The 26,653-nt window shown below is 40.2% G+C and overlaps 1 protein-coding gene across 1 annotated transcript in view; it reads left to right on the top strand.

The window, feature by feature from the left end:
• DNTT (DNA nucleotidylexotransferase) overlaps window positions 1-26,653 on the top strand; it is a gene marked incomplete at both ends in the record, with an annotated part of 218,238 nt that overhangs the window by 41,795 nt on the left and 149,790 nt on the right. The window contains 3 exons of the mRNA XM_083364897.1: window positions 15,093-15,263; window positions 17,160-17,231; window positions 20,873-20,996. Of these exons, the coding sequence (XP_083221023.1) occupies window positions 15,093-15,263; window positions 17,160-17,231; window positions 20,873-20,996 (367 nt within the window). The remainder of the gene's footprint in view (window positions 1-15,092; window positions 15,264-17,159; window positions 17,232-20,872; window positions 20,997-26,653) is intronic.

Genomic DNA, 26,653 nt, shown 5'->3' with positions numbered 1-26,653 from the left:
CTTCTGGAAGACCATTCTGGGCCTGGGCAACAAAAAATTAGCTACCGGTTCTGCCGAACTGGTGCAAACTGGCTGAATCCCACCACTGTGTTTGTTGTCCCACAAGGCAGGATTCAGGATAGCCAAAGGGCAGTGATTGCGAGGATAGGTGGGTGGGTGGAATTGGAGCAGTCCCTCATCTTACTAAGGGACGTGGTGGGTCAGTGGGTTAGGACGCTGAGCTTGTCGATCAGAAGGTCGGCAGTTTGGCGGGTCGAATCCCAAGTGCCGCGTAACAGAGTGAGCGCCTGTTACTCGTCCCAGATTCTGCCAACCTAGCAGTTTGAAAGCACGTAAAAATGCAAGTAGAAAAATAGGGATCACTACGGTGGGAAGGTAACAGCATTCTGTGCTCCTTTGGCATCTAGTCATACCGGCCACATGACCACGGAGACGTCCTCGGACAAGTGCTGGCTCTTCGGCTTTGAAACGGAGATGAGCACCGGCCCCTAGAGTCGGAAAGGACTAGCACGCATGTGCGGGAGAACCTTTACCTTTACCTTTACCTCATCTTACTGAGGTGCAGGGCTAGGAGAGACCAAGCCTGGAATGGCTTGGATTGGGATAGTTCTTCAGCTAACAACCAGTAAACTTTTGGACACCACACTATAAAAAAGATGTTGAGACTCTAGAAAGAGTGCAGAGAACAACAATAAAGATGATTAGGCTAAAACATATAAAGAACAGTTGCAGTTTAATGAAAAGAAGGATTGGGGTGAGATGATAGCAGTTTTCCAATATGTTAGGGGCTGCCACAAAGAAGAGGAGGTCACCCTATTCTCCAAAGAACCTGGAGGCAGGACAGGAAGAAATGGATGGAAACTAATGGAGGTGAGAAGCAATCTAGAAATAAGGAGAAATTACTTGATAGAATAATTAATCAGTGGAACAGCTTGCCTTCAGAAATTGTGAGTGCTCCAACACTGGAGGTTTTTAAAAATAGATTGGGCAGTCACTTGTCCAAAATGGTATAATGTTTCCTGCTTGAGGAGGGGGTGGGACTAGAAGACCTCCAAAATCCCTCCCAATGTTATTCTGTTCTGCTTAATGATGGAAATGGGGATTACAAGGATTGCAGTCAATAAATGATGTGCTCATGTCATATCTCACTTTACAACATTGCTTAACAACCGAAATTCAAGTTCCAGTTGTGGTTGCAAGTCGAGGTTTACAGTTCATAGATCTGTCCTTCTAAATCTCTCTCTCTCTCTCTCTCTCTCTCTCTCTCTCTCTCTCACACACACACACACACACACACACACACACACACACACACTGAGAGAGAGAGAGAGAGAGAGAGAGAGAGAGAGAGAGAGAGAGAGAGAGAGAGAGAGAGAGAGAGAGAGAGAGAGAGAGAGAGAGAGAGAGGGAGAAATAAGGCAGAGATTTCACATAAAGAGAGAAATGACGCCTAGAAAACATTTTCAAATAATTGCCTAGAATTGTCATTTATACAGAAGGCACATTCTTATCCATTGTTCCCTATTCATATTATGTGAATTGTTTTCTCATAACAGATTCAAGAGTTTACAGTATCAAACCATCTGTTGATGTTTATTTCTTTTAAAATAAATCTCTGTTTAAGCAAAGTTTTGATGATTTTTTTTTCCTGACCTGGCTATTACTTTGAAGCAGTCCTCTTTTCTGACATCATTTTGTAAGCGAGGGCAAGAAACTTTGATGATAAAAGTTTAAAATACTAACAAGAGTTTATGTATTTTGGATCCATCCCAATGAAGAACTGGCTAATACTAATGTGCTCATTAGGCCTGTAGCCCCAGTCTCACTCAAGCTGTACCAACTCTGTTTCTCCCTTTTATAAATGGGTCATGTTCAGGATACACTGTGGTAGTTAATCCAATGCCTGCTTGTCCAGGTGTGCAGGACCTGTTGTGTTTCTCAGCATGACACATGCCTGGAAATTTCTCAAATTAAGACTCCTCTGCCAACTGAGAGCCGGTGTTCTTTGTGTCTGCAGCAATATCAGCTCTTCTTCCTCAGGCAAAACAGGATGAGCTTACTGGCCAAAATGGCAGCTAAAACATCAGTGCACCTGTGGAGGAATGGAGGCTATAGGTCTGCCAAAGCTGTTTGTTGACCTTAATCTGCCCTACTGAAAAAATAGGGATTTCCTGGGTAGGTATTTGAGAGGTTGGAAAGAAGGATACCCCATCCCTAGATTGGTTTACAGGTAGCCTTTGACAAGTAATCTTTGACAAGTATGGTTGTATGTCATAATAGTCATAAAATGTGACTGACCCTAATTTTATGATCTTTTTGAAGTGGTTGTTCAGCAAACAATGGTTTATTATGGGTGTGATTTTGCTGAAAACTGGGAGCAAATGCTGGTTTTCAGCAAAACTGTCATACAATGTGGTCATGTGACCACAGGACACTGCAAAAACCATAAATATGTCCTTCTTTCCAAGCGCCCAAAGCTCGGCCATCAAAACTTCAAAAATTGTCAATCAGAAAATGGATTTTTGTCAAATAATGGCATAACCATTATTTTTGTGGCCAAGTCACATAATAAATCATGTATCCACAGACCACTGAATATTTTTCTTCACTTTCATCATGCAATTTTAATAGGGGAGGGGTAGGGGGGATTGTTAAAGATAAAATGTATGATAAAACTTTTCAATAAAAAAAAATTAATAATATCCCTGACTTTTTTGATACTAGCAAACTATACTTCTTGCATTAACGTTCCCAAAATGTCCTTGCCTATCCATCTCCCCCTGAAGGTGCAATTCCGATTTGCAGTGTGATTTTTATGAGGTAAAATAAAAATTGTATTTTTTCTCCCACATCCGTGTTCCCCACAAGGAATTGGTTTGGATGACAGTATTAATTGTGAACTGCCATAAACTCAGAAAGACATTTTTATTGCAGACAAATACAATTTAATTTTGAGAGGAGAAACTAGTTAAGTCTGAAGTAAAGGGTGGTGCCATCCTGAAGTTCATTACAAATGCTTTCGAATTGCATTGTCCTCCAGGCCATTACTCATGATAATAAGAAAGTGTATATTTGAATATTGTGAGTACTTGATGTCTCACTATATCTGAGGAGAGCAATTCTTTTTCTTTCCTGTTTACGTTTTAAAAAGAGAAACGGCTTTGTCACTGTGATAAATAAATTATTATTAATATAGTTTTAAATCAGAAAGCAAAATGCCTTCACTTTGCTTTTTTTGTAGTTACATTTGACTTCTTGCAGGTAGCTGAATACTGAAAGGTATATATCTTCCAAGCAATATTTTTTGTACTGTGGAAAGTCTTTAGGGAAAGAAAATTCACCATTTGGTGTGACAAAATAGTAAGCAAAAATATATTTCTGGGAACACTATTGTTTCTTGGAATCTGATTGTTCTGCACAAGGAAACGATTGTTTAAAGCACAAACCACCAACAAAGCTAAGGTAAGAAAGGAATGATAAAAGGTAAAATTCTGTAACCGTCATAAGTGTGAAAAACAGTCATAAGTCACTTTTTCAGTGCCGTTGTAACTTCGAACCGTCACTAAATGAATGGTTATAAGTCAACGACTACCTATATCTCCATCCAACTTTGCTGTATCTTGTTCTCCCCTCCCAATGTTATCCTTTTATGTTGTTCCTTTTCCTTCTTGATACTCTGAAAAGGAATTATGGGAAAGTATATGTGTATTTGTATGTATGTGAGAAAATATCTGGTTGCAAATCAGTTGGTACACAGATACAGTACACATACACATATCTATACATGAAAAATAGTTCGTCTATTTTCTGCTGCCCTGTTAGATTCCACTTTATTCAGAGGGTTTGGGGAAACTTTCAGATAATAGCTATAGTTGCCATTATATTACTGAATATCTATAGGTGATTATTTTCATTCAATAAAATAAAATATTTAATGAAAATATTGTGTTCACTTTTTCTTCTTTGTAGATTTGGTGATAACTTCATTAGTGAAGCATAGTTTTTTTAAAAAAAAGTAAAGGTGATTGATAGGCATCCATTTGACTTATAGCGGTATATAAGTGAAGTATTAGATTTTGACTGAAACTACCCAGAGTCAAGTCTATCCTCAGCCATAGAAACAGATTGGATGGTTGGACCTATCACCTCCTCTCAGACCAACTAAACACAGATAAAATGAAAGGAGGTTGTTTTAAACTGTCTTTTGCTTGTTGAGAAAAGTTGGGATATAAACTTAAGAAATAAGCCCAGACCACCTTTACAGCCATCTATAGGCTTTCTAGCTCCCCTAGCTTTAATTCAAGTCCAGGAAGTAACATAATGTGGGAACAATTTGCAGTAACCATTTTCAATTGTGAAACGAAAGCATTCATGAAGAATGTGACTAATGGAGAAATCTCACAAGAACAAATGAAACATTGAGATGTTCTGCTAGAAGGTAACAAAACTTTCAAAAATTGGAAAATAGTTTTCAGACCAATATTACTTTTAATAATGGTCAGTGGTGGGATTCAGCCAGTTCACACCACTTTGGCAGAACTGGTAGCTAATTTTTTGTTGACCAGGCCCGAATGGACTTCCAGAAGTGGCATCCACACAGAGAACCAGTTGTTCACATATTTGAATTCGACCACTGGTGGTGGTAGAATATCTGTTTTACTATGTAATGCGCAACAGTCAAGCACATAAGTCTTTATATTAAAAAGGTAAAGGTTCCCCCGCACATGTGTGCTAGTCGTTTCCGACTCTAGGGGCCGGTGCTCATCTCCCATTTCAAAGCCGAAGAACCAGCGCTTGTCCGAGGACGTCTCCGTGGTTATGTGGCCGGCATGACTAGACGCCAAAGGCGCACGGAATGCTGTTACCTTCCCACCGTAGTGGTCCCTATTTTTCTACTTGCATTTTTGCGTGCTTTCGAACTGCTAGGTTGGCAGAAGCTGGGACGAGTAACAGGCGCTCACTCTGCTATGCGGCACTCGGGATTCGACCCGCCAAACTGCCGATCTTCTGATCGACAAGCTCAGCATCCTAACCCACTGAGCCACCACGTCCCTAAGTCTTTATATTACATAGTCCTAAAAAAAGTCCTAAAAAGAAGACCCTTGTTTTATTAAACACATGTTAAATCTGAACTACTGCATTTATTTCTTTTCTTTTTGTTTGTGCTGTCAATTCAAATTATACCCAGTTGAACGGAGATAGCAATAATGACAGTTTTTTTATTGTAAGTAAATAAATCAAAACATGCCAAAATGTGCCTTATAGAAAAAAGGCAACTCCATAATTTATTGAGGCATTCATCAACAATGTTTTGTTGAAGGAGTGCTGATTTAATTTTTATTTAAAATGTCTTAATGAGTTCCTGGTAGTGGGAGAAAGCATTGAGCAATGAAAGCACTATTTGAAATGAAAGATTTGATGCCCATCTTTCAATTGATTGCCAACAGTATTTGATTAGACATACATAGCGCTTTAGTTTTCCTCTCAGTTTAAAACTATAATGCTGCTTTTTCAAATGTTTTATATTTTATTTAATTTATCTTGAGAGGTTATGCAGATAGTGGGAATGGATGATTTTTCTTGCCTGTCTCTTTTATTCTATAAGGAAGCTACTGGTGTTTCTTATAAAGAACCTCTGGCATTGTGGTGTTCTTTGGTAAGGTACTAAGAAACCTTATGTACTTTTTACACTAGTCTTTTTCAAAGGTTCTACCTTTGTTGTTGTTAGTTGCGAAGTCTTGTCCGAACATTGCGACCCCATGGACAACGTTCCTCCAGGCCTTCCTGTCCTCTACCATCTTCTGGAGTCCATTTAGGCTCATGTTCTACCTTTAAGGTAAAGGTAAAGGTTCCCCCGCACATGCGTGCTAGTCGTTTCCGACTCTAGGGGCCGGTGCTCATCTCCGTTTCATAGCCGAAGAGCCAGCGCTTCTCCGAGGATGTCTCCGTGGTCCTGTGGCCGGCATGACTAGATGCCAAAGGCGCACGGAACGCTGTTACCTTCCCACCGTAGTGGTCCCTATTTTTCTACTTGCATTTTGACGTGCTTTCGAACTGCTAGGTTGGCAGAAGCTGGGACGAGTAACAGGTGCTCACTCTGCTACGCGGCACTTGGGATTCGACCCGCCAAACTGCCGACCTTCCGATCGACAAGTTCAGCGTCCTAACCCACTGAGCCACCGCGTCCCTACTGTTCTACCTTTAGAGAACCTTTTTCACATCATGCTTGATGTCTGGTTTGGTGAGATAAATTGTATTTCAGCTAATACTGTAGTTACCCACAGAGATCAGTTCCTTGCATGCTTTTTAAATTTTCACTTGATATAATATGTTGGCATATAATAGAAAGTTAGCACACCGAAAGAAGTTCGAATGTCTACAGTTCCAGCTTTTCACATAGCATCAACAATAAATTAGTGTGTACTATTTATTTATTCATTCAGAAAGACATATCCATCATGGTTTCAGCAGAAACCATGTAGCTTAGGGTTAAACAGTGGGATCTTCAGAGCTGTTTGAACTTGGCTATTTGCTTGCAAACATTTCATTACCTCACCAGGTAACATCTTCAGGAGCAAAAGGTGAGGCTCTCTGCATCCTTCTGCCCACGTTGATGTCATTCACTATATCAGACCACAATTTTCAGACATTGTAAACCATCCTTGCTTTCACCACAGCCCTATGTTACTTTACACATTCACTCTTTTGTTTTTATCCCTCTCTTTTTCAGAATCTCATCAACTCCACCCAGCCACAACCTCTTCTCAATACATTCATTTTTCTTCATATATTTGTTTTGCAATTTGATTTTCATTCATTCCCTCCATATGACCAAGCCCCCAATACATGCCTTTCTTACCAATCAGTTTTGTATTCAACCTTTGCTTACTCCACACTTGTTTTGTTGACCCTACTGTATATCTTCTTGTTTTACCATAACTCATAGAGAAAAATCAAGTAGTACATTTATTAGCAATTAGTAACACCTCAGGGACCTTTTGCTGAAAAAAAGAAAAAAATGAAGTGATGATTTATGGATTTGATGATTAGAAAGGCTAGATTATGGAATCTTTGATGTAACCTTACAGAGAGAGCAAAATATAAATATAACTGCTGTTCAGAAGACTGAAGGCTACTTTAATATACTTTTTTCCCTTTCCTTTCTATTTCTTTTTCTATATTTCTTTTTCATCTTTTTATTACTCTTCTCCATTTCTCTTATATTCATAATTATCCCACATTTCACTCATGTCTTCTTGAGTACCCTTTGAGTCAGATTTCTGCCAAATATCTAGCCAAGTGCATTTAACTATGTAATAAGGTAAAGGTAAAGGATCCCCCGCACATGCGTGCTAGTTGTTTCTGACTCTAGGGGCCGGTGCTCATCTCCGTTTCAAAGCTGAAGAGCCAGCACTTGTCCAAGGTCATCTCCATGGTCATGTGGCCGGCATGACTAGATGCCAAAGGTGCACGGAATTCTATATAGATACATGCAAAGTAAAGGGTACATTTTAGGTAAGGAAAAGAGAGTTCTCTACTGCATCTATTGCCTAACCTTTACCGCGGAAGGATGTTAGTGTTTCCAAAGTTGATTTCCAACAGCTGGTGCCCAAATCCCAAACTTGTTCTTTACTTACTAGAGGAAAGCCCAGAGACAGAAAAATTTCCAATGACCCTGAAAGGTTAGAAAAGCTACACTTGGAGTAAATGGAAAGGATGTGATGGGGAGGGGGGGGCAAACACATCTTGGAATTGGCCACCAAATGAATATGAAAGAGGCCTTACTCATATTTATGTTGATTATTTCAGGTTGCCTGGATCTAATCCATGGGTCTACCCAATGATGGGATATAGATTAATCTAACCCAAACAAGGTGCTTTAAAAAATGAAATTTCAAATTTGAAAAAGTAAAGAGGTCAACTTACATAGAATTTGGTACCCTTGTAACTGGGCCCCTCTGGATTCTATATAGGACAAACAGGTCAAATTTTGCACAAAAAAATTAATGGAAATGAGTTTGACATCAGGGCTCAAACAAGGACAATGTAACATCAGAGCATTTTAATGTCCAAAGACACTGCATTACAGATCTCAAAGTTTCTTGGAAGTTAGGAAACTTTACCAGGAAAACTGAGGGAAAGATTTGGTATATGATGACAAGGTTGATCAAAAGGTTTCCAGCTATCTCAGAAGATCTCAACCAATACAATGATTTTTAGCACATTGCAATAATTAATTGATAAAGTACTTTTAATTTGTTTCAGTGTAAGCTGGTTCTATATAATCACATTGTCTTTCCCTCCTATGTCCTCCACCTCATCCCAATTAAAACTTTACACTACAGATCTGATGAAGAAGGTTGTAGTTCATAAGAGTTTATGGCTTTTAACAAAATGGGTTACTTGGAAAAGATGCTACTAAACTCTTATTGATTCCAAGCTCTGTTTTCACTGCCCCTTGTGTGTCCATCTGACTTGAGATTGGAATGATGGCTTGAAGGCATATGATCAGCTACTAGCTTAAGAATCAATTCTTTTTCAGAGTTTTATTACTTCTGCTAAGTTTGATGGATGACCATGTATTAAATTGGATATAGCAGATCATATTAAGGTCATATTGGCTTTTTGGCAGAATTCCTTAACTGTGAGGGGCGTGTGCAGGCTAATCAAGTTTTTCTTCAAAGAATAAATGATAGAGAATGTCAGAATGAATTCAGTGGGATTGACTAGGGAAATTTGGTTACAGATTTTACTTGGGAACCAGAACATTGTCTAAATAAGCTCAGCTTTCCCAAGGGATAGAAATCATTTTCTCCTTTCTGCACTTCAGGTTACATATTCCAAGACCAACGTAAATAGTACACTTCAACAAGAATAACCAACTAGTTCTATTATACTGTATGGTACTTTTTATAAAGCACTAGATAAAAGGTATATTTTTTTTTCTCTTCTGTGCAGAGAGCTCCAGGTTAAGACTCGAAATATCTTATTACCTACTGTTTGTGATAGCAAAATTTTGTGGGGCTGCCATGAAAATGAGGCAACAGATTATGTAAAAATTCAGCACTGTTCTACATGTTGTTTTTGTAATTTTGTTGATCACTGATTGTAAATAAGAACTTTAAGCCTTGCGTTCCACCCATGATCCTTTTAGTATGTTACCTAAATTTGCCAGATGTCATTGCTTGTCTTAGACGTTTTTGGATTGTCCTGTCGTTTTCCCACGGAGTGTAAAGTTCTTCTCATATTTTGCCATTAATAATAGCCTAGAACCTTAATACTTGGTGGTCGTTCATTCCATTTACAAGAAATGATGAAAGTAGAGCATTATACAGAAAGAAAACTTAACTCCCTTTGTCCTCCAGTAGAACCAAATAATGCACAGTTTAGTCCAGTATTTTAAGTACCGTATTTTACGGCGTATAAGACGACTGGGCGTATAAGACGACCCCCTACATTTCCTGTTAAATTATAGGGTTTGGGCTATACTCGCCGTATAAGACTACCCCTCTTCAACGCACACCAAATAAAAATTAAAAAACATCAGATTTGATTTTAATATGGTAATTTTAATTCAAATGCTTATGACATGCAGGTGCTTAGTAGGAAAACTGTCACTTATAAACATAAGGCTGTTTGTCATCAAACATGTAAACATAAAACAGTGCAAGTGGATTAAACAATAATAATAATAATAATAATAATAATAATAATAATAATAATAATAATAATAATAATAATAGAAGAAGAAGTAGTAGTAGTTGGAGGGGACCTTGGAGGTCATCTAGTCCAACCCCCTGCTAAAGCAGGAAACCCTATACCATTTCAGACAAATGGCTGTCCAGTCTCTTAAAAACTTCCAGTGTTGGAGCATTCACCACTTCTGGAGGCAGGTTGTTCCACTGGTTAATTGTTCTAACAGGAAGTTTCTCCTTAGTTCTAGGTTGCTTCTCTCCTTGACTAGTTTCCATCCGTTGCTTCTTGTCCTGCTTTCAGGTGCTTTGGAGAATAGCTTGGCTCCCTCTGCTTTGTGGCAGCCCCTGAGATATTAGGTCACTGCTATCATGTCACCCCTTACCCTTCTCTTCATTAAACTAGACAGACCCAATTCCATCAGCCGTTCCCTATTTTCCTAATTCACTTTTCCACTTTTCCTAATTCACTCTAAAGCTTTCCCTGCGCAGAGCCTTACGTAAAACCAGCTGCCTGCAATTAGTGCAGGTTCGCATCCCACCAGGCTCAAGGTTGACTCAGCTTTCCATCCTTCCAAGGTAGGTAAAATGAGGACCCAGATTGTTGGGGGCAATAAGCTGACTTTGTAATAATGCTGCTTGGGGGGGAGGGGGGGGTGAAAGCCCTAATAAACAGGCATATACACAGAATGAAGGCTATTGCTAAGCACATTGATTTGTGCTTTAAATTGTAAGCCACCCTGAGTCTTCGGAGAAGGGCAGGATATAAATGGGATTTTTTTAAAAAAGACCAAATGGGAGATCCGCTCCAGGTTTTCCAGCCAGCCCGCCCAGTTCCTGAGTCAAATGTGTCCTTAGAGCTAAGCCGCTGCTCTGGCTGCTGCCTTCCCCACCTGCCTTTCAAGTTGGGATAGACTACAGCTGCTCTTCAACTTTAGAAGGAAAGACGCCCAGACCCCAGCCTGTAAAAAATCACAGACTGCAGCTTCTTCTCCAATTGGTCCCACTTTCCCTGCGCAGACTAAATGGGAGATCCGCTCCAGGTTTTCCAGCCAGCCCTGTCCCTAAATTTTGTCTTATACTATCTGGGTGACCCAAACTGGCTTTTTAAAAGAGAATAAGGCAGGAAATAGATGTTATCTTAGCAACTACATCTCTTCTAACTTTCATTTGCCAAGATAGCAAGTTTATTGGACTGAGACAGCACATTATGTTGTCAATGCGAACAATGGCTGTTAGGTTTCTTCTTGTACAGAGAATTTATTTTGAGTTTTCTTTCTTTAACTGTGAACAAGCAAACAATTTTGATACTGTGAAGTATTTGTGATTCTGTCAGTGTTGTCTTTAGCTCTCATTTCAATAATTCTCAATTAGGTTCAGCCCTGCTGTTAATGATGTTGATATATGTTTTTCTGCATGTTGTTCCTAGTATACACACTTTTTTTCCAACCAATGTTTTACTAGCAATATATACATATGGCTGGGAAATGGTTGTTTTAACCATTTAGTCATGTCCAAAACTTGGCAACTTTATAAGGAAGTGTTCTCCATATATGTATATTTGTGAATAAGTATGTTTTGAGCATGTGCTATGTTGTAAGTTTCTAAAACCTGAATATTTTAGCACAGAGAGGGATTTCAGAATTTCTATTTATTTATTATCAAGTCTGAATTTGCTGTATTTGTCTAAAAATACTAATAAGTTTATTTTTTAAAAATTCTTGTATGGGCCTCAATTTGATTCACTTTCATTAGCATTTAAAAAATCTGTTGCTACTGAAAGATAATTACTTTTAGAGGAATAGACACACAGTTATGGAGCTAGATTCTTTTTTTATCAGTTTATGAAAGATGACAAAAATTGCAGGAATAGTTATATATATATATATATATATATATATATATATATATATATATATATATATATATAGCCTCCCAAATTCTTTATTAGCAATTTGAATAATTTGCACAAATAATGAGCTGTCATAAGTTGACTAGTTCTTGTGGATAAGCCCTGAGCCGGGCCAAAACAGGAATGAAAGAGTTAATTAGCAAGGTCCATTCAAAAAGCCTTGACAAATACTTAAACATATATATATATATATATTGGAGATGATGGGCAAAAGTGTTGTTGTTGTTTTGTTGTTAGCTGCGAAGTCGTGTCCGACCCATCGCGACCCAATGGACAATGTTCCTCCAGGCCTTCCTGTCCTCTACCATCTTCTGGAGTCCATTTAAGCTCACGCCTACTGCTTCAGTGACTCCATCCAGCCACCTCAGTCTCTGTCGTCCCCTTCTTCTCTTGCCCTCAATCTTTCCCAGCATTAGGCTCTTCTCCCGTGAGTCCTTCCTTCTCATTAGGTGGCCAAAGTATTTGAGTTTTAGCTTCAGGATCTGGCCTTCTAAAGAGCAGTCAGGGTTGATCTCCTCTAGGACTGACCGGTTTGATCGCCTTGCAGTCCAAGGAACTCGCAGGAGTCTTCTCCAGCACCATAGTTCAAAGGCTTCAATTCTTTGGCGCTCAGCCTTTCTTATGGTCCAGCTTTCACTGCCATACATTGCAACTGGGAAGACCATAGCCTTGACTATACGCACTTTTGTTGACAGGGTGATGTCTCTGCTTTTTAGTGTGCTGTCTAGATTTGCCATGGCTTTCCTCCCCAGGAGCAAGCGTCTTTTAATTTCTTGGCTGCAGTCCCCATCTGCAGTGATCTTGGAGCCCAGGAAAATAAAATCTGTCACTACCTCCATTTGATGGAAGTGTATTCCATCAAATAAGTCAGGGAGGAGGCAGAGACGCAGTTCCTTTTGCTGGGTTCTGTGGCAGCTTAGAGGAGCTAACAATATAAGACCAGGAAATGATATTGTTTCTACTGCTTCAGTACTGCTGCTGTTTGGAGAAATCACTGCAAACTACTGGTGGTTGATCTGTTTGCTGCACTTTCCTTTCCCTTTTGCCTTTTGCAAAGATAATATTATCTCCCTTTCTACAGTGCTATGAACCACAAAACCTATTTATTCACTTTTGCAATAATTTTGCACCATTTCATACAGCCACTTATTCTGGGTTTGGCAAATCAGTACACATCCATTTATCAGAGTTACTAGTAAAATCTTCCCAGAGGGGAAAAAAGAAAAGTACATCCAGCAAATCCAGAACAAATGGTGACATTTGAAAAGTTCAAAAGCTATATTAATGAGGAGATGTATAATGATGATGATGATAGTAAAGTTGGAAGGGACGTTGGAGGTCATCTAGTCCAGCCCCTTGTTCAGGCAGGAAACCCTACACCATTTCAGACAAATGGCTGTCCAGTCACTTCTTAAAAACTACCAGTGTTGGAGCATTCACCACTTCTGGAGGCAGGTAGTTCCACTGGTTAGTTGTTCTAACTGTCAGGAAGTTTCTCCTTAGTGCTTCTCTGATTAGTTTCCATCCGTTGCTTCTTGTCCTGCCTTCAGGTGCTTTGGAGGATAGCTTGACTCCCTCTTCTTTGTGGCAGCCCCTGAGATATTGGAACACTGCTATCATGTCCTTCTCTTCATTAAACTAGACATACCCAATTCCAGCAACCGTTCCTGAAATGGTTTAGCCTCCAGTCCCCTACACATCTTTGTTGCTTTTCTCTGTACTCTTTCTAGCGTCTCAAGATCTTTTTTACATCGTGGTGACCAAAACTGGATGCAGTATTCCAAGTGTGGCCTTACCAAGGTATTGTAAAATGATATTAACACTTCACCTGATCTTGATTCTATCCCCCTGTTAATGCAGCCTAGAACTGTGTTGGCTTTTTTGGCAGCTGCAGCACACTGCTGGTTCATATTTAAGTGATTGTCCACTAGGATTCCAAGATCCCTCTCACAGTTAATACTATTGAGCAAGGTACCAGGGGTGTCAAACTCACAATATCACATGACGTGTTGCGATGTATCACGACTTTTTCTCCATTACCAGCAATGGGGTTGGTGCAGTTTCGGCTTGACACATCCAGCCCGTGGGCCAGCAGTTTGATACCCCTGACCTATACTATACCTGTGGATTTGGTTTTTCTTGCCTAAATGTCTTTAGGCAATGTCTTCTTCCAAATTCTTTCTGAAATTGGTACCTAGCCTGTGGTGTTCAAAGTGCAGGATAATAAAATCTGCAAGATGGCAGTTGTGGCATCATGGTCCAAGCTCTGCCCCTTTGGTACGGATGATTGTACTGTATAAATATTCAAAAGAAGGGGGCTTGGACTGTAACATGCACCATCTTGCAGACCCATCCATGGACATTCTGCATCAATTCTTTTTAAAAAATTTCAGCCAGGTTTATTTCCAATTTTGGGATATGAAACTGCTTTAAACCATTATCCTTGATTGCTTCGAACTAAGACACTTTCATGAAAAGATATATTTGGGGGAAAAAAGGCTAGGGGCAGAGACTTCAACAAGGCAGCAATTACTTTACTTTTTTTAGGCTCTGGAAATTTATCCAGATTCTACGTCTCAATAAATATTCTATATATTTATCCAGATTCTGTTCCAATATTTGAAAGGCTGCCACAAAGATGAAGGGGTCAAACTATTTTCCAAAGTCCTGAAGGCAAGATAAGAAACAATGGATGGAAACTAATCAGGAGAGAAGCAACCTAGAACTACAGAAAGATTTCCTAACGTGAGAACAAACAACCAATGGAATGGCTTGTTTTCAGAAGTTGTGGGCACCCCAACACTGGAGGCTTTCAAGGAGACATTGGACAGCCATTTGTCAGAAATGGTATAGGGTCTCCTGCTCAAGAAGGGGGCTGGACTAGAAGACCTCAAAGGTCCTTTCCAACTATATTCTATATTCTATGTTGTATATGTCAGCATTCTCTGGATAATGAATGCTAAAACAACACATCTTGGTTGGAGCAGTGGGCTAATGCCTCCTTAGGTAACACCAGCTGCCTGCAATTAGTGCAGGTTCGCGTCCCACCAGGCTCAAGGTTGACTCAGCCTTCCATCCTTCCCAGGTAGGTAAAATGAGGACCCAATAAGCTAGCTGACTTTGTAATAATGCCACTGGGGGGGGGGGCGAAAGCCCTAATAAGCAGGCATATACATAGAATGAAGGCTATTGCTAAGCACAGTGGTTTGTGCTTAAATTGTAAGCCGCCCTGAGTCTTCGGAGAAGGGCGGGATATAAATGGGATTAAAAAAAAAATCTTTACAGGATATGGTATTAAGGATACCCGTGAACGAAATATTTAGCAGCTGTGTTTTATATTTATCATAACTAATAATTGTTATTATTAATAATAAGTATTATAATTAATAATTAAAGATATTTGCTCATTTGCTTACAAATTTTAAACTTTCTGGATGGACTAAAGAATTTCCTGATTTTTCCCTGTTTCCTGTCTTCACCGTGTCAAGGATGCATTTGAAATCCTGGTGGAAAAGTATGAATTCAATGAAAATAAAGAGTTTTGCCTTGCATTTGGAAGAGCAGCTTCTGTGCTGAAGGGTCTTCCATTCACTGTAGTTCGAGTGAATGATGTTGAAGGTCTGCCCTGGATGGGAGAACGGGTCAAAGAAATAATCGAGGTATATTTTGTGAGGGTGTCATCTAGTGCTTTTTAAAGCATTTCCCACTCAGAGACACACATCAGTGACTTCCTTGTGTCCATGTTGATCTTTCTCCTCTCAATGAGGACAGTCCCTGACTTACAATCATTCATTAGCAACTGTTCAGAGTTACAACAGCACTCAATTTGCAATGGTTGCAGCATCCCAGGGTCATGTGATTGTCATTTGTGACCTTCCCAGCTGGCTTCCGACAAGCAAAGTCAATAAGGCAAGCCGGAGTTGCTTAACAACCATGTGATTCATTCAACAACTGCAACAATTGGCTTAACAAACATGACCCAAACATGCTTATAAAATCAGTTGCAGCTCCACCTTGCTTAACAAGGGTAAATCTGGTCCCAACTGAGGACAGGAGTCAGGGACTACAAGTATTCATCTTGTTCAAAACTATATGGATGGGTGTGGAGAGAACAATAAAATATACCCTATGCCAGAGCTTTTCAACCAGTGGTACGGGTACCACCTGTGGTACATTGGCACCTGGCAGGTGGTATGCGACCATCCTAGAAAAGTGGTAGCGGGGGAGGGGAATAAGCTGAACCAGTGGCAGCACCGCACATGCCTGAGAGAGAGATGGCTGGAGCTGCAGGGCTGTCAGGCCTCAGCGGAAGCACCAGGATCAACGCTTCTTTGGGGCTGTCAGGGCTCAGTGGAAGTGCCAGGATCAGTGCCAGGCTCCAGCTGGAGGTCGGTGCTGATCCTGGTGCTTCTGCTGAGCCCAGAAGAAGCGCCGATTAGCTGGAATGTTGCAGCATCTCCAGGGTCTTGTGATTTACATTCCGATGCTTGGCAACTAATTCACATTTTTGACGGTCACAGTGTCCCAGGGTCATGTGAAGTGACCAAAACCTGCTGCAACCACCCAGCAGATGGGGGAAATAAAAATCAAACACCTTCCCACCCCTGCTGCCAAACCTCAACAGAAACGCTCACAACAATGAAAACCTCGGACAGGAGGAAGAGCGCTGCTGGGCAGGCAGGCAGGTGTCTTGCTCGGCTGTGGCTTGGGGGCCCCTTTTTAAGTGCCATTGTAACTTGAAACAGACACTAAGTGAACTGTAGTAAGTCAAGGACTACCTGTACTTCTTCACTTTTTTCCTTTTTTTTGGTCATCACGTTTTTGACACCTTGCTAGGTGACTGGTGGTACTCAGATGTTGCCATATCCTAAAAGTGGTACAATGGGTGAAAAGGTTGAAAAGCCCTGCCCTATGCAAACATAACGCTGGGGTTATGATCTAGGCCTGATCTCTGACATAAGAAAGAAAATATTTAACATGTTATACCTCAAACGTGTAGTTTAGTCTCTCCTGTTACAAGGGAGAGCCTTTGTCTCAAGGCAATAACATCCCTCCCACCACTTAGTGAGAAACATTATAAATCCCTCCCATTATCTTTTTGAAACAAGATCATTTCATTGTGTTAATTCTTGTTGAGAGTCTCCAGGAATCGCTTTTGTACCAAAGCATTAAAATTAAAGAGAATTTGCAAAACAGCCCCTTCCCCTGATCATTTTTAGCGACAGACATATTTCCCTCTCTGCACTGTGGATGGATGTTAAGGAAGGGGAGGGGGGACACTGTAATTAAATGCTGCCTAGAATCGCTGTTCAGATTCTACTTTCAGTTTATTGTGCAACAATAAAAGCTCAGCAGCATATTTTTTTTAAAAAATGCCTAGCATGCTTTTTTTCCTAACAAAACCAATAACACTAAGTAAGTGTAAGAGTTCAGCCTGAATTTTAAAAACAGGACTGCTTAAGCACTGAGAGGCTATTAGGAGTAATTAGATTGCAACATAAATACCACAGAAATGTGTACAAACCTGCACAAATATGTCTCTCCTATGTATTCAGGATATATTAGAAGAAGGGGAGAGTTCTAAAGTGAAAGCAGTACTCAACGATGAAAACTACAGATCAATTAAAGTAAGTCGGTTTCTGCTTTTCTTTCTGACAGTTGCCAAGGGTGTATATACGTTTTCTCTGCATTTCTTCCTCTGAGTCTGCAGATCAGATTACAAGAAAAAAGGAAATCTAACCTTGCTTTGGTTGAGAAGGAAGTACTGTATAATGGCTAAGAAAGTCGCAGTCCTCCTTCCTAAATTGGGTGCCCCTCAAGTAAACTAACTGGCATTCAATATGGTGTACAGGTGGTCCTCGATTTATGACTGCAACTGAGCCCCAAATTTCTGTTGCTAAGCGAGACGTTTGTTAAATGAGTTTTGCCCCATTTTATGACCTTTCTGGTCACAGTTGTTAAGACTTTGCTTGTCAGAAGGTCGCAAAAGATGATTACAAGATCCCGGGACCTTGCAACCATCATAAATATGAGTCAGTTGCCAAGATTTGAGTTTTGAGCACTGAACATGGGGATGCTGCAATGGTCGTAAGTGTAAAAAATGGTCATAAGTCACTTTTTAGTGACATTGTAACTTTGAACGGTCACTAAACAAACTATTGTAGGTCGAGGACTACTTTTAATGAATATTGGGCATCTGAAAATTCTGCTGGATATCCTACGGCAGGGGTAGGCAACCTTGGCTCTTTTATGACTCGTGGACTTCAACTCCCAGAATTCCTGAGCCAGCCAAGCTGACTCAGGAACTCTGGGAGTTGAAGTCCACAAGTCATAAAAGAGCCAAGGTTGCCTACCCCTGTCCTATGGAAATGTAATTAGTTTATTTATTTATTTTATTATATTTATATACCGCCCTTTCCCGAAGGACTCAGGGCGGTTTACAGGGTGATTAAAACAAAAAATACAAAAGTTAAAAACAGTTAAAAAAATTATATCCATCCCTGAACAAATAAAACCCCAGTTAAAATTAAAATTAAAATTAAAATTCTCAGCCTGGGCCAGAGAGCTTGAAGAGCCAGGTCTTACGGTCCCGGTGGAATGAACGGAGGTCGGGGGCAGTCCTAAGCTCCACTGGCAGCTGGTTCCAAAGGGCAGGCGCCCCCACTGAGAAGGCCCTATCCCTGGGTGTTGTCCGCCGGCAATCTCTTACCGGCGGTACCCTGAGAAGAAGTTAATGACAAATCACTTTGCTCTTTCACTCTTCCAGTGTTAGGTGTATGAAAAGTGGATGTGATTGAGTTATTATGCCTAATGAATGGAAATCTGGCATTCAAATTTAATCCCCTCTCCCCCCTCCCCCCATGTGGGGTATATTGAGTGATTTTTAGATGTCTCATTATTTCTCTGGCCAACAGGACTGTTGTAGTGATCAGAAAATGAGGGAAGATCCTACACGGGTAAATTTCAGTTTCCAGACGAAAGATGAGATATAAAACCTACAATAAACATTTGTCCATGTCGTGGATCTGAGCACCTGGACACTGGAGAAGCTTTGATCCAGATGGTCAAATATAGATCACACACAGCCTCTCAAGAGTCTGCTCTGAAAACCTACTTGTTGAGTTAATGCAGTTACAATCCATGCTGTTCTTCGTTCTTAATGAACAGCAATCAACACATTTAATGAATAATTTTTCAACTGCCCAGCATCTATTGAATGAGACAAGACACAAGTGCAGTAATTAATTAATTAACCATTTCATTTATCTGTTACTAATTGTGCTAACAGTAGCATATAAGTCATCAGGATTTAGTTTAATTTTAAGTCCACTTAGTTGGCTCATTTAAGCCTGATTTCCAAGTAAATTTGTTTTAAGTTGAAGTTTAATTGCACATAAAGTGATTTACTACTGGAACATGGCCATGAAGAAATCTAACTTTACTGACAGTGTTTTAAAAAGCAGATAATATTTCGGGAGCGATGGAAAAGTTTAATTTTGTTTCCTTCTCTGCCAGCGATAACTCATGCTTTAGAAAGCTTATTCTGACCATTATGTAAGAGCTAATAACAATTCTGTGAATTCTCATGATCCTATTAACAAAATACTAGAGAATTAATAGATAAGAATTTAAGTAATTTTTGACAAATGAGATTACAAAATAGAACAGCTCTTCCTCACAAGCACCATGCTTTTCACAAAGAGCAGAAAATTTCTCTTGCTCTGTCTGAAATGACAAGCCATACGCATTCAAAAATTCTTTTCTTTATTGTTTGTGCAAATAAATCATCTTCTTAGAAATACAAGATAAATTAGCTTGACCCAAATTCAAAGCCTGGAGATTCATCAGAAAGGAAGATTTAAATAGGACTCTCCAGCCAGTTCTAAAATTCAATGTATTCCATTACTTGCCATGCAACTTTGAGCAACAATCTATTCATAAGATGGCATATATAGAATAGATGCATTGATCTTCTGAGATACCAGTTTCTATGAAGATCATTGCTTTGTTTTCTCAATATCTTTCTAGGACCAACTAGTCTGTAGTTAAAGCACCAACAAAACATTATTGTTGGGAGCCCTTATGGTGCAGTGATTAAACTCTGCCCACAGCCTGGAGTTCGATCCTGACAGGGCTCAAGATTGGTTCAGCATTCTACCCTTCTGAGGTCAGTAAAATGAGGACTTAGATTGGACCTATGCTGACATTATAAACCACCCTTATGGTGCTGTGAAGCACTATGGGGTGGTATATAAATCTAAGTGTTATTGCTATTGCTATTTATTTGACCAAGGAGAGAACTACCTCTTAGAACATGATTTTTACCAAAATCAAGGTCAAGGGGAAAAGGCTTAAAAACCTCCTTTTTGGGTGATGTATTTCAGGAGAGAAAGAGGGAAGACCTGCCATGGTGGACAGTTGTATTTCAATGGGTAGAAAGTGGTTCTAATTTGGATCCTAGATGATGTTACTCATTGTCAGACATGTTTTACAAACCCATAATTCTGTCTCTCCCCCCTGGTGATGTAGTAAAGTCTCTGTTACCTTTTGTGCTCTTCCCTGCTTTTATTAATAAATGTGATATTTGCATTGCTGTTCAATCTATAGCAAATATTATTGGATAGGAGTACTTGCTGTTGCTTGCTGCAATCTACATCCTTTCCAAATTTAGGTATATAGTAGGTAGTCCTCACTTAAACAAACACTTGTTCAGCAACTATTTGAACTTTCCACAGCTTGTATGACCTCATAATTATCTTAGTATTTCCTTGGTTATGTGTTTGCTACCCAGAATGCTCAATGACTGGCTTGCAAATTCAGTGCTGCAGTGTCCCATGGTCACATGATTGTCATTTGCAACTTTGACTTCACTGCCGGCTTACGACGAGCAAAGTCAACAGGGAAGGTGACAGGAGGTTGAAAATGGTGACAACATGACATTGTGCTTAATGACAACATGGCATTCACTTAATGAGGGCAACTGGAAGTGCTGGAATAGCCATCACTAAGAGGTGTAATCAAGTGGCTGCATTGCTTGGCTACAAAAATTCTGGTCCTAACTACTGTTGTTAAATGATAATTACCTGTAACGTGTTTCCTTCATATTTCATACAGTCTTAGCTGAAGTGGCCATTCAGAATACAGTAATTACAGCGTGGCTGGGACTCTTGCACTTGTATTAAATGTCAGGAGAAAACATGAAACTCTGCATTGCACTGGCCCAGCACCCCACAAACTATTAAACTGAATACATTTCCACTCTACATAGCTTTTTACTTCTGTTTTTGGAGTTGGACTGAAGACATCTGACAAATGGTACAGAATGGGACTACGAACTCTGGAAGAAGTAAAATGTAACAAGAACCTGACATTAACAAGAATGCAAAAAGCAGGTAAACGTTATCTAATTGTATGTTCAGTCTTGCAAACGGCATTAGTTAAACGAGCAAATCACCCGACAGATGTGCAAATACCCGCTCTGCTTGATTAATGCAGTTTCCCCTAATGCAGGATTTCCAGATATATTGTGACTGCAATTCCCAGGGTTCCTCATGTGAATGGCCAGAAAATCTGGGAATTGTAGTCCCAATAATCCCACAAGGTATTAGTTCAATTAGAGATATTTATATTGTTTATTTATTTTTCATATTTCTAAATTGCTTATCTCCCTCATAATTACTGATCATTCATACAATGAAGTTTCATATTGTTTTCAGGTTTGTAGCATAAAATATTTTAAGAAAATCACCGCATCTGTTGTTAGTGAGATGGTTTACATTTTATCAAAATAAACTTTGTTTTGGATGTGAAAGATACTTTTCTTTAGAAGGATCTCAGTTGCAAGCTCTTTGATTTGCATAACATGGATCTATTTGGATGGCCAGGAATTTCTGGGTTTTAATTTCCTTGTATTACAGCACTTTTATATATCTTTATTATTTTTTTTGTTAGAAGTCCTGTGCAAGCTACAATACTTCTACCATGTAGTGAGATTCCAGCGAGGAATTTCATCAGAATTCCAAGCGCAGGATCCTTGGATGTCTCATCCACACTTGTCTATGGAGATTCTCAGTCATCCAGGTCATGGTTGTCCCAAAGGTGATTTTTCAAGAGGCAACTGGACATCCTCTGTTTATCCTTGAAGACATTTTGCTTCTCATCCAAGATGCTTCTTCAGTTCTGAACTGAAGAAGCTTCTTGGATAAGAAGTGAAACATCTTCAAGGAAAAAAACCAAAGTAAGTCCAGTTGCCTCTTGAAAAATCTCCTTTGGGATGATTCATCCACACTTATTTTTAATCTCATTCTACATCTCAGTGAGAATATTTTAATTTCTTAGCATATTTATATGCAATATAATCCCAATAGTTATGAGGTACCTTGCAATAATGTACACATGTAGCACAAGATAACCGAGCAGGGATATTTAAGTCTACATTATTCCCACCTCCACCTCTGTATGCTGGAAATTAAATGAGCAGAGTTGGCCTATATTATGTCTAAATCATTTATGTACAAAACAATGGGGTGGGTGATTATATTTTTGTTTAAGTTATTATTATTATGTTTTTAATAATTTGAATGTATGAATGTTAAAGGGGAGTTAAAGCACATTGTGAATTTGGTTAATTTTATAATGGATAATTTTAGTTAGAATATGATTATTATATCTATGACCCTGTATTCAGCTCTGGGAAGTGGGGGGGAAGGGGGGTGGTTTGGGGCGGGTGGGTTTTGGGGATGTGTATTGTAATTTTTTTTGTAAAACTCTTTAATAAAACAAAACAAAACAAAAACAATGGGGTGGGTGTGTTTAGTTTTTTCCTTCCTTTTTCCCCTTTCCTTTCATATTTAGAGAAATATTGGACAGACTGAGAAGAACAAAGAATAAGACAAGAATTGAGTCAATCAATTTAAATAGAAATCTCTGCTCGTGGGAATCACTTCGTTTCTTCTTAGAACCAAGGTCCCTCAGCTGGAGTATTAAGAAACTGGCTGAACTAAAGCTTTCAAGTCCTTTTATACAACATGACTTGGTTTTCTCTCAATCTTAAAAGTTGACTTAGAGATGGGGGAGAACTTTTTAACTAATGCTAGCCAATTAGAAGCTGGCATTGTTGACCAGTCATCAATCACTCATGGATCTACCAGGACATCTATTTTCCTTGTACCTTTTCTTGTTCTAAAGCAGGGGTGTCCAAGCTTGGCAACTTTCAGACTTGTAGACTTCAACTCTCATAATTTTCCAGCCAGCATGGCTGGCTGGGAGATTCTGGAACTTGAAGTCCACAGTTTTTAAAGTTGCCAAGGTTTGATATCCTTGCTCTAAAGCACCTTTATGTCTGAATAAATTAAACGGTATTCACTACTGTTTCATAGATAGACAAACCCATCCTAGGGCAATTTTGAAGCCAGGGGAGGCCTAAAAAAACCTCAATGTGGCAGCTGCAACAATGCAATTTGAGTCTTCCTCCTTTCTATTCTAATAGAGATATTTTATTGGTTTGTGCATAATGTTTTGTTTTGTTAGAACTGACCAGATATTTTATCACTCAAATGAAAAGGCGGATTCATCTACTAACTGATTTTTGATTAATTGATTAATGTATTAAAGAAGTATTATCAAGTTGGTTCACTCTGGTTTGCACAAAACACTTGTTAAATTCTGTTTAGAAAAACGGAATGAGAGAAGGCTAGATCTCTTCCCTCTCACTGTATTTACCAGAGAGAGAGAGAGAGAGAGAGAGAGAGAGAGAGAGAGAGAGAAGAAGAAGAAGAAGAAGAAGAAGAAGAAGAAGAAGAAGAAGAAGAAGAAGAAGAAGAAGAAGAAGAAGAAGAAGAAGAAGAAGAAGAAGAAGAAGAAATCCATGGAAGTTCTTGACATCTAAATTAGCAAGTCTGAATTTGGCTTAGCTTAAATTGTGTTTCTCTAGCTTAGTAGTACAATGCCAGTGGTTTCTGGAGTAGCCAGAGAAAAAACTTCTTGGAGGCATTTTATGGATCTCATCCTAATGATTTTTACATAAGTAAAAACTAATAGGAATCTTAGTAAAATTTGGCTATTTTTGATAACTGAAAATCAAATTCTCATCCAAGTTCAGTTTAATTATTATGTTGTTAGATGCGAAGTCGTGTCTGACCCATTATGACCCCATGGACAATGTTCCTCCAGGCCTTCCTGTCCTCTACCATTTTCTGGAGTCCATTTAAGCTCACACCTACTGCTTCAGGGACTCCATCCAGCCCCCTCATTCTCCGTCGTCCCCTTCTTCTCTTTCCCTCAATCTTTCCCAGCATTAGGCTCTTCTCCAGTGAGTCCTTCCTTCTCATTAGGTGGCCAAAGTATTTGAGTTTCAACTTCAGGATCTGGCCTTCTAAAGAACAGTCAGGGTTGATCTCCTCTAGGACTGACCAGTTTGATCACCTTGCAGTCCAAGGGACTCGCAGGAGTCTTCTCCAGCACCATAGTTCAAAGGCCTCAATTCGTTGGTGCTCAACCTTTCTTATGTTCCAACTTTCACAGCCATACATTACAACTGGGAAGACCGTAGCCTTGACTATACGCACTTTTGTTGACAGGGTGATATCTCTGCTTTTTAATGTGCTGTCTAGATTTGTCGTGGCTTTCCTCCCCAAGAGCAAGTGTCTTTTAATTTCTTGGCTACAGTCCCCATCTGCAGTGATCTTGGAGCCCAGGAAAATAAAATCTGTCACTACCTCCATTTCTTCCCCATCTATTTGCCAGGAATTGAGAGGGCTGGATGCCATGATCTTGGTTTTCTTAATGTTAAGTTTCAACCCAGCTTTTGCACTCTCCTTCTTCACCCGCAACAAGAGACTCTTTAGTTCTTCTTTACTTTCTGCCATTAGAGTGGTATCATCTGCATATCTTAGGTTGTTGATATTTCTTCCGGCAATCTTAATTCCAACTTTTGATTCATCTAGCCCTGCCTTTCTCATGATGTGCTCTGCATATAAGTTAAATAGGCAGGGCGACAGTATACAGTCTTGCCGGACTCCTTTCCCAATTTTGAACCAATCAGTGGTTCCGTGTCAAAACAGAATGGACAAATGCCAAGATATTGGGAGGTCCCAACTTAAGATGGATGGCAGAGCCTTAATTATATAATTGTGTGTCAAATGTAACAGAAGTTACTTATTAGCATTAATGTATTCTTACAGCTTCTTTTAATCATAATTTTTCCCTGTGAAATTATAGATAATGTTTAGCTACATGGCAATGGATAAGCAACCTATACTTCTGCTGGACTTAGCTTGGACTTAGGTCTCCTACCCTTTAATGCACATATTCTATCCACTAGACTAGTTTCTCAACTGGCTTAACATGAAGATTTGTGAACATCAGCTGCTAGAATTCCCTGGCCAGAATTATAGGAGTTGATGTCGACGCATCTTCAACTTGCTCAGGTTGAGAAACACTGCCCTGGACAACTTCATCATGTATTTATTTTCTTTATAAGATACTTAAAAGCTGTGTATATCTGCCCATCTTAGGCAACATAATCTTGGGTTACATATAGACAGCAACAAAATAATAAAAAGCATAAAACCAACAGGGAAGCTCCTGGTACTTCCACATATTTCCACAAATTCACAAACAAACTACTCCAGTGCTTGTGGGACAAGCCATGCATTCAAGACTTTTCGGAAGGCTATGAGAGTGGGTGTATTATATGTATACAGAATACAGTTATGGGGGGGCAGTTAATATGTTAACGTCAATGGTTCATAAGGTTAAACAATTAACAAACGGTACATGAGGTAAAACGCTGACAGCGGAACACGAGGGAGTTTTGACAGCTGTCAAAACTCCGGACTCGCGCATGCGCACGAGTTGACAGCTCTCGGCTGTCAAAATAACACAAGCCGCCGCACGAGGATCCGAACTGTCAAACGAACCGCAAAGCTGATTGGAGGAGAAAAGAAGCGGGAAGAAGACCGGGTAGTGATTGGACTATACGACCGGCACCAGACTATAAATAGCCAAGTGTTCCTATTACTTGTTTGCTCTGTTCTAATAAACGTGTTAAGGTTACCTGCTGTCTGGAGTGGTCTGTCCAGCCACTTTACTGGCGACGAGGATGGGATCCGCTTCACGAGCTGAAGTCACGGCCAGGAAGGCAGTTCCGGCCAACTGAGCTAGTCACTGGAAGTTTTAACTTCCACAGTGAAGCGGACCACCGAACTTTGACAGCATGGCTAATTTCGGACGAGTGAGAGAATTCGACACTCACTACCCCGAGCGATGGGAATCGCACCTGGGGCAGGTCGAGGGGTTTCTCCTCGTCAGCAAGATCACGGATGACAGAGCCAAAGCAGCAGCCCTTCTCTACATCAGCGGGCCACCCGTCTATGATGCTGCTGTCGGGCTATTCAGCCCCGTACCGATTACCGAGGTCCCATATGCTGAACTCATCGACCGGCTTAGCAAACACTACATGCCGGCTCGCTCGGAACTGTACTGGCGAGTACAGTTCGCCCAGCGAAGACAGCGGCCGGATGAAGCTGCGAACGACTTCATCGCAGGAGTCCGGCACGCCGCCCGAAGCTGCAACTTCCCTGATTTAGAAGAGCGGATCCGGGACCAGGTGGTCATCGGCCTGAGAGACGAACGCCTCAGAAAGAAACTCACGTCAAAACCTGAGATGACGCTTGCCCAGGTCTCACGGGAGATTTTGGCATACGAGGACAACCATAAGAAGTCCCTCAACCGAACAGTGACGGAACCCCAGAGCAGCGTCCACCAGGACGAAGCATCTTTCAGCGACGAAGAATCCATAGACTTGACCGACACGGATGCCATACAACGCCGTATGGAAAGAAGGCAAAACAGGCGCAGTGACACCAACGTCCGGCCCAAGCCAAGAAACTTCGCGCCAAGTGAACAACGCAACGCCTGTGCCAGTTGTGGGGGCAACCATGCCCGGGCCAATTGCCGGTTTAAGAGCGCTAAATGCCACAACTGTGGCAAGACGGGCCACATCAAACCCGTCTGCCGAAGCCGCCCCCGTGACAATCTGCATGAAGTT

The sequence above is a fragment of the Vipera ursinii genome (assembly GCF_947247035.1).
Source record: "Vipera ursinii genome assembly, chromosome: 5".
NCBI classification, from domain to species: domain Eukaryota; kingdom Metazoa; phylum Chordata; class Lepidosauria; order Squamata; family Viperidae; genus Vipera; species Vipera ursinii.
This window is presented reverse-complemented; position numbering and strand designations above follow the sequence as displayed.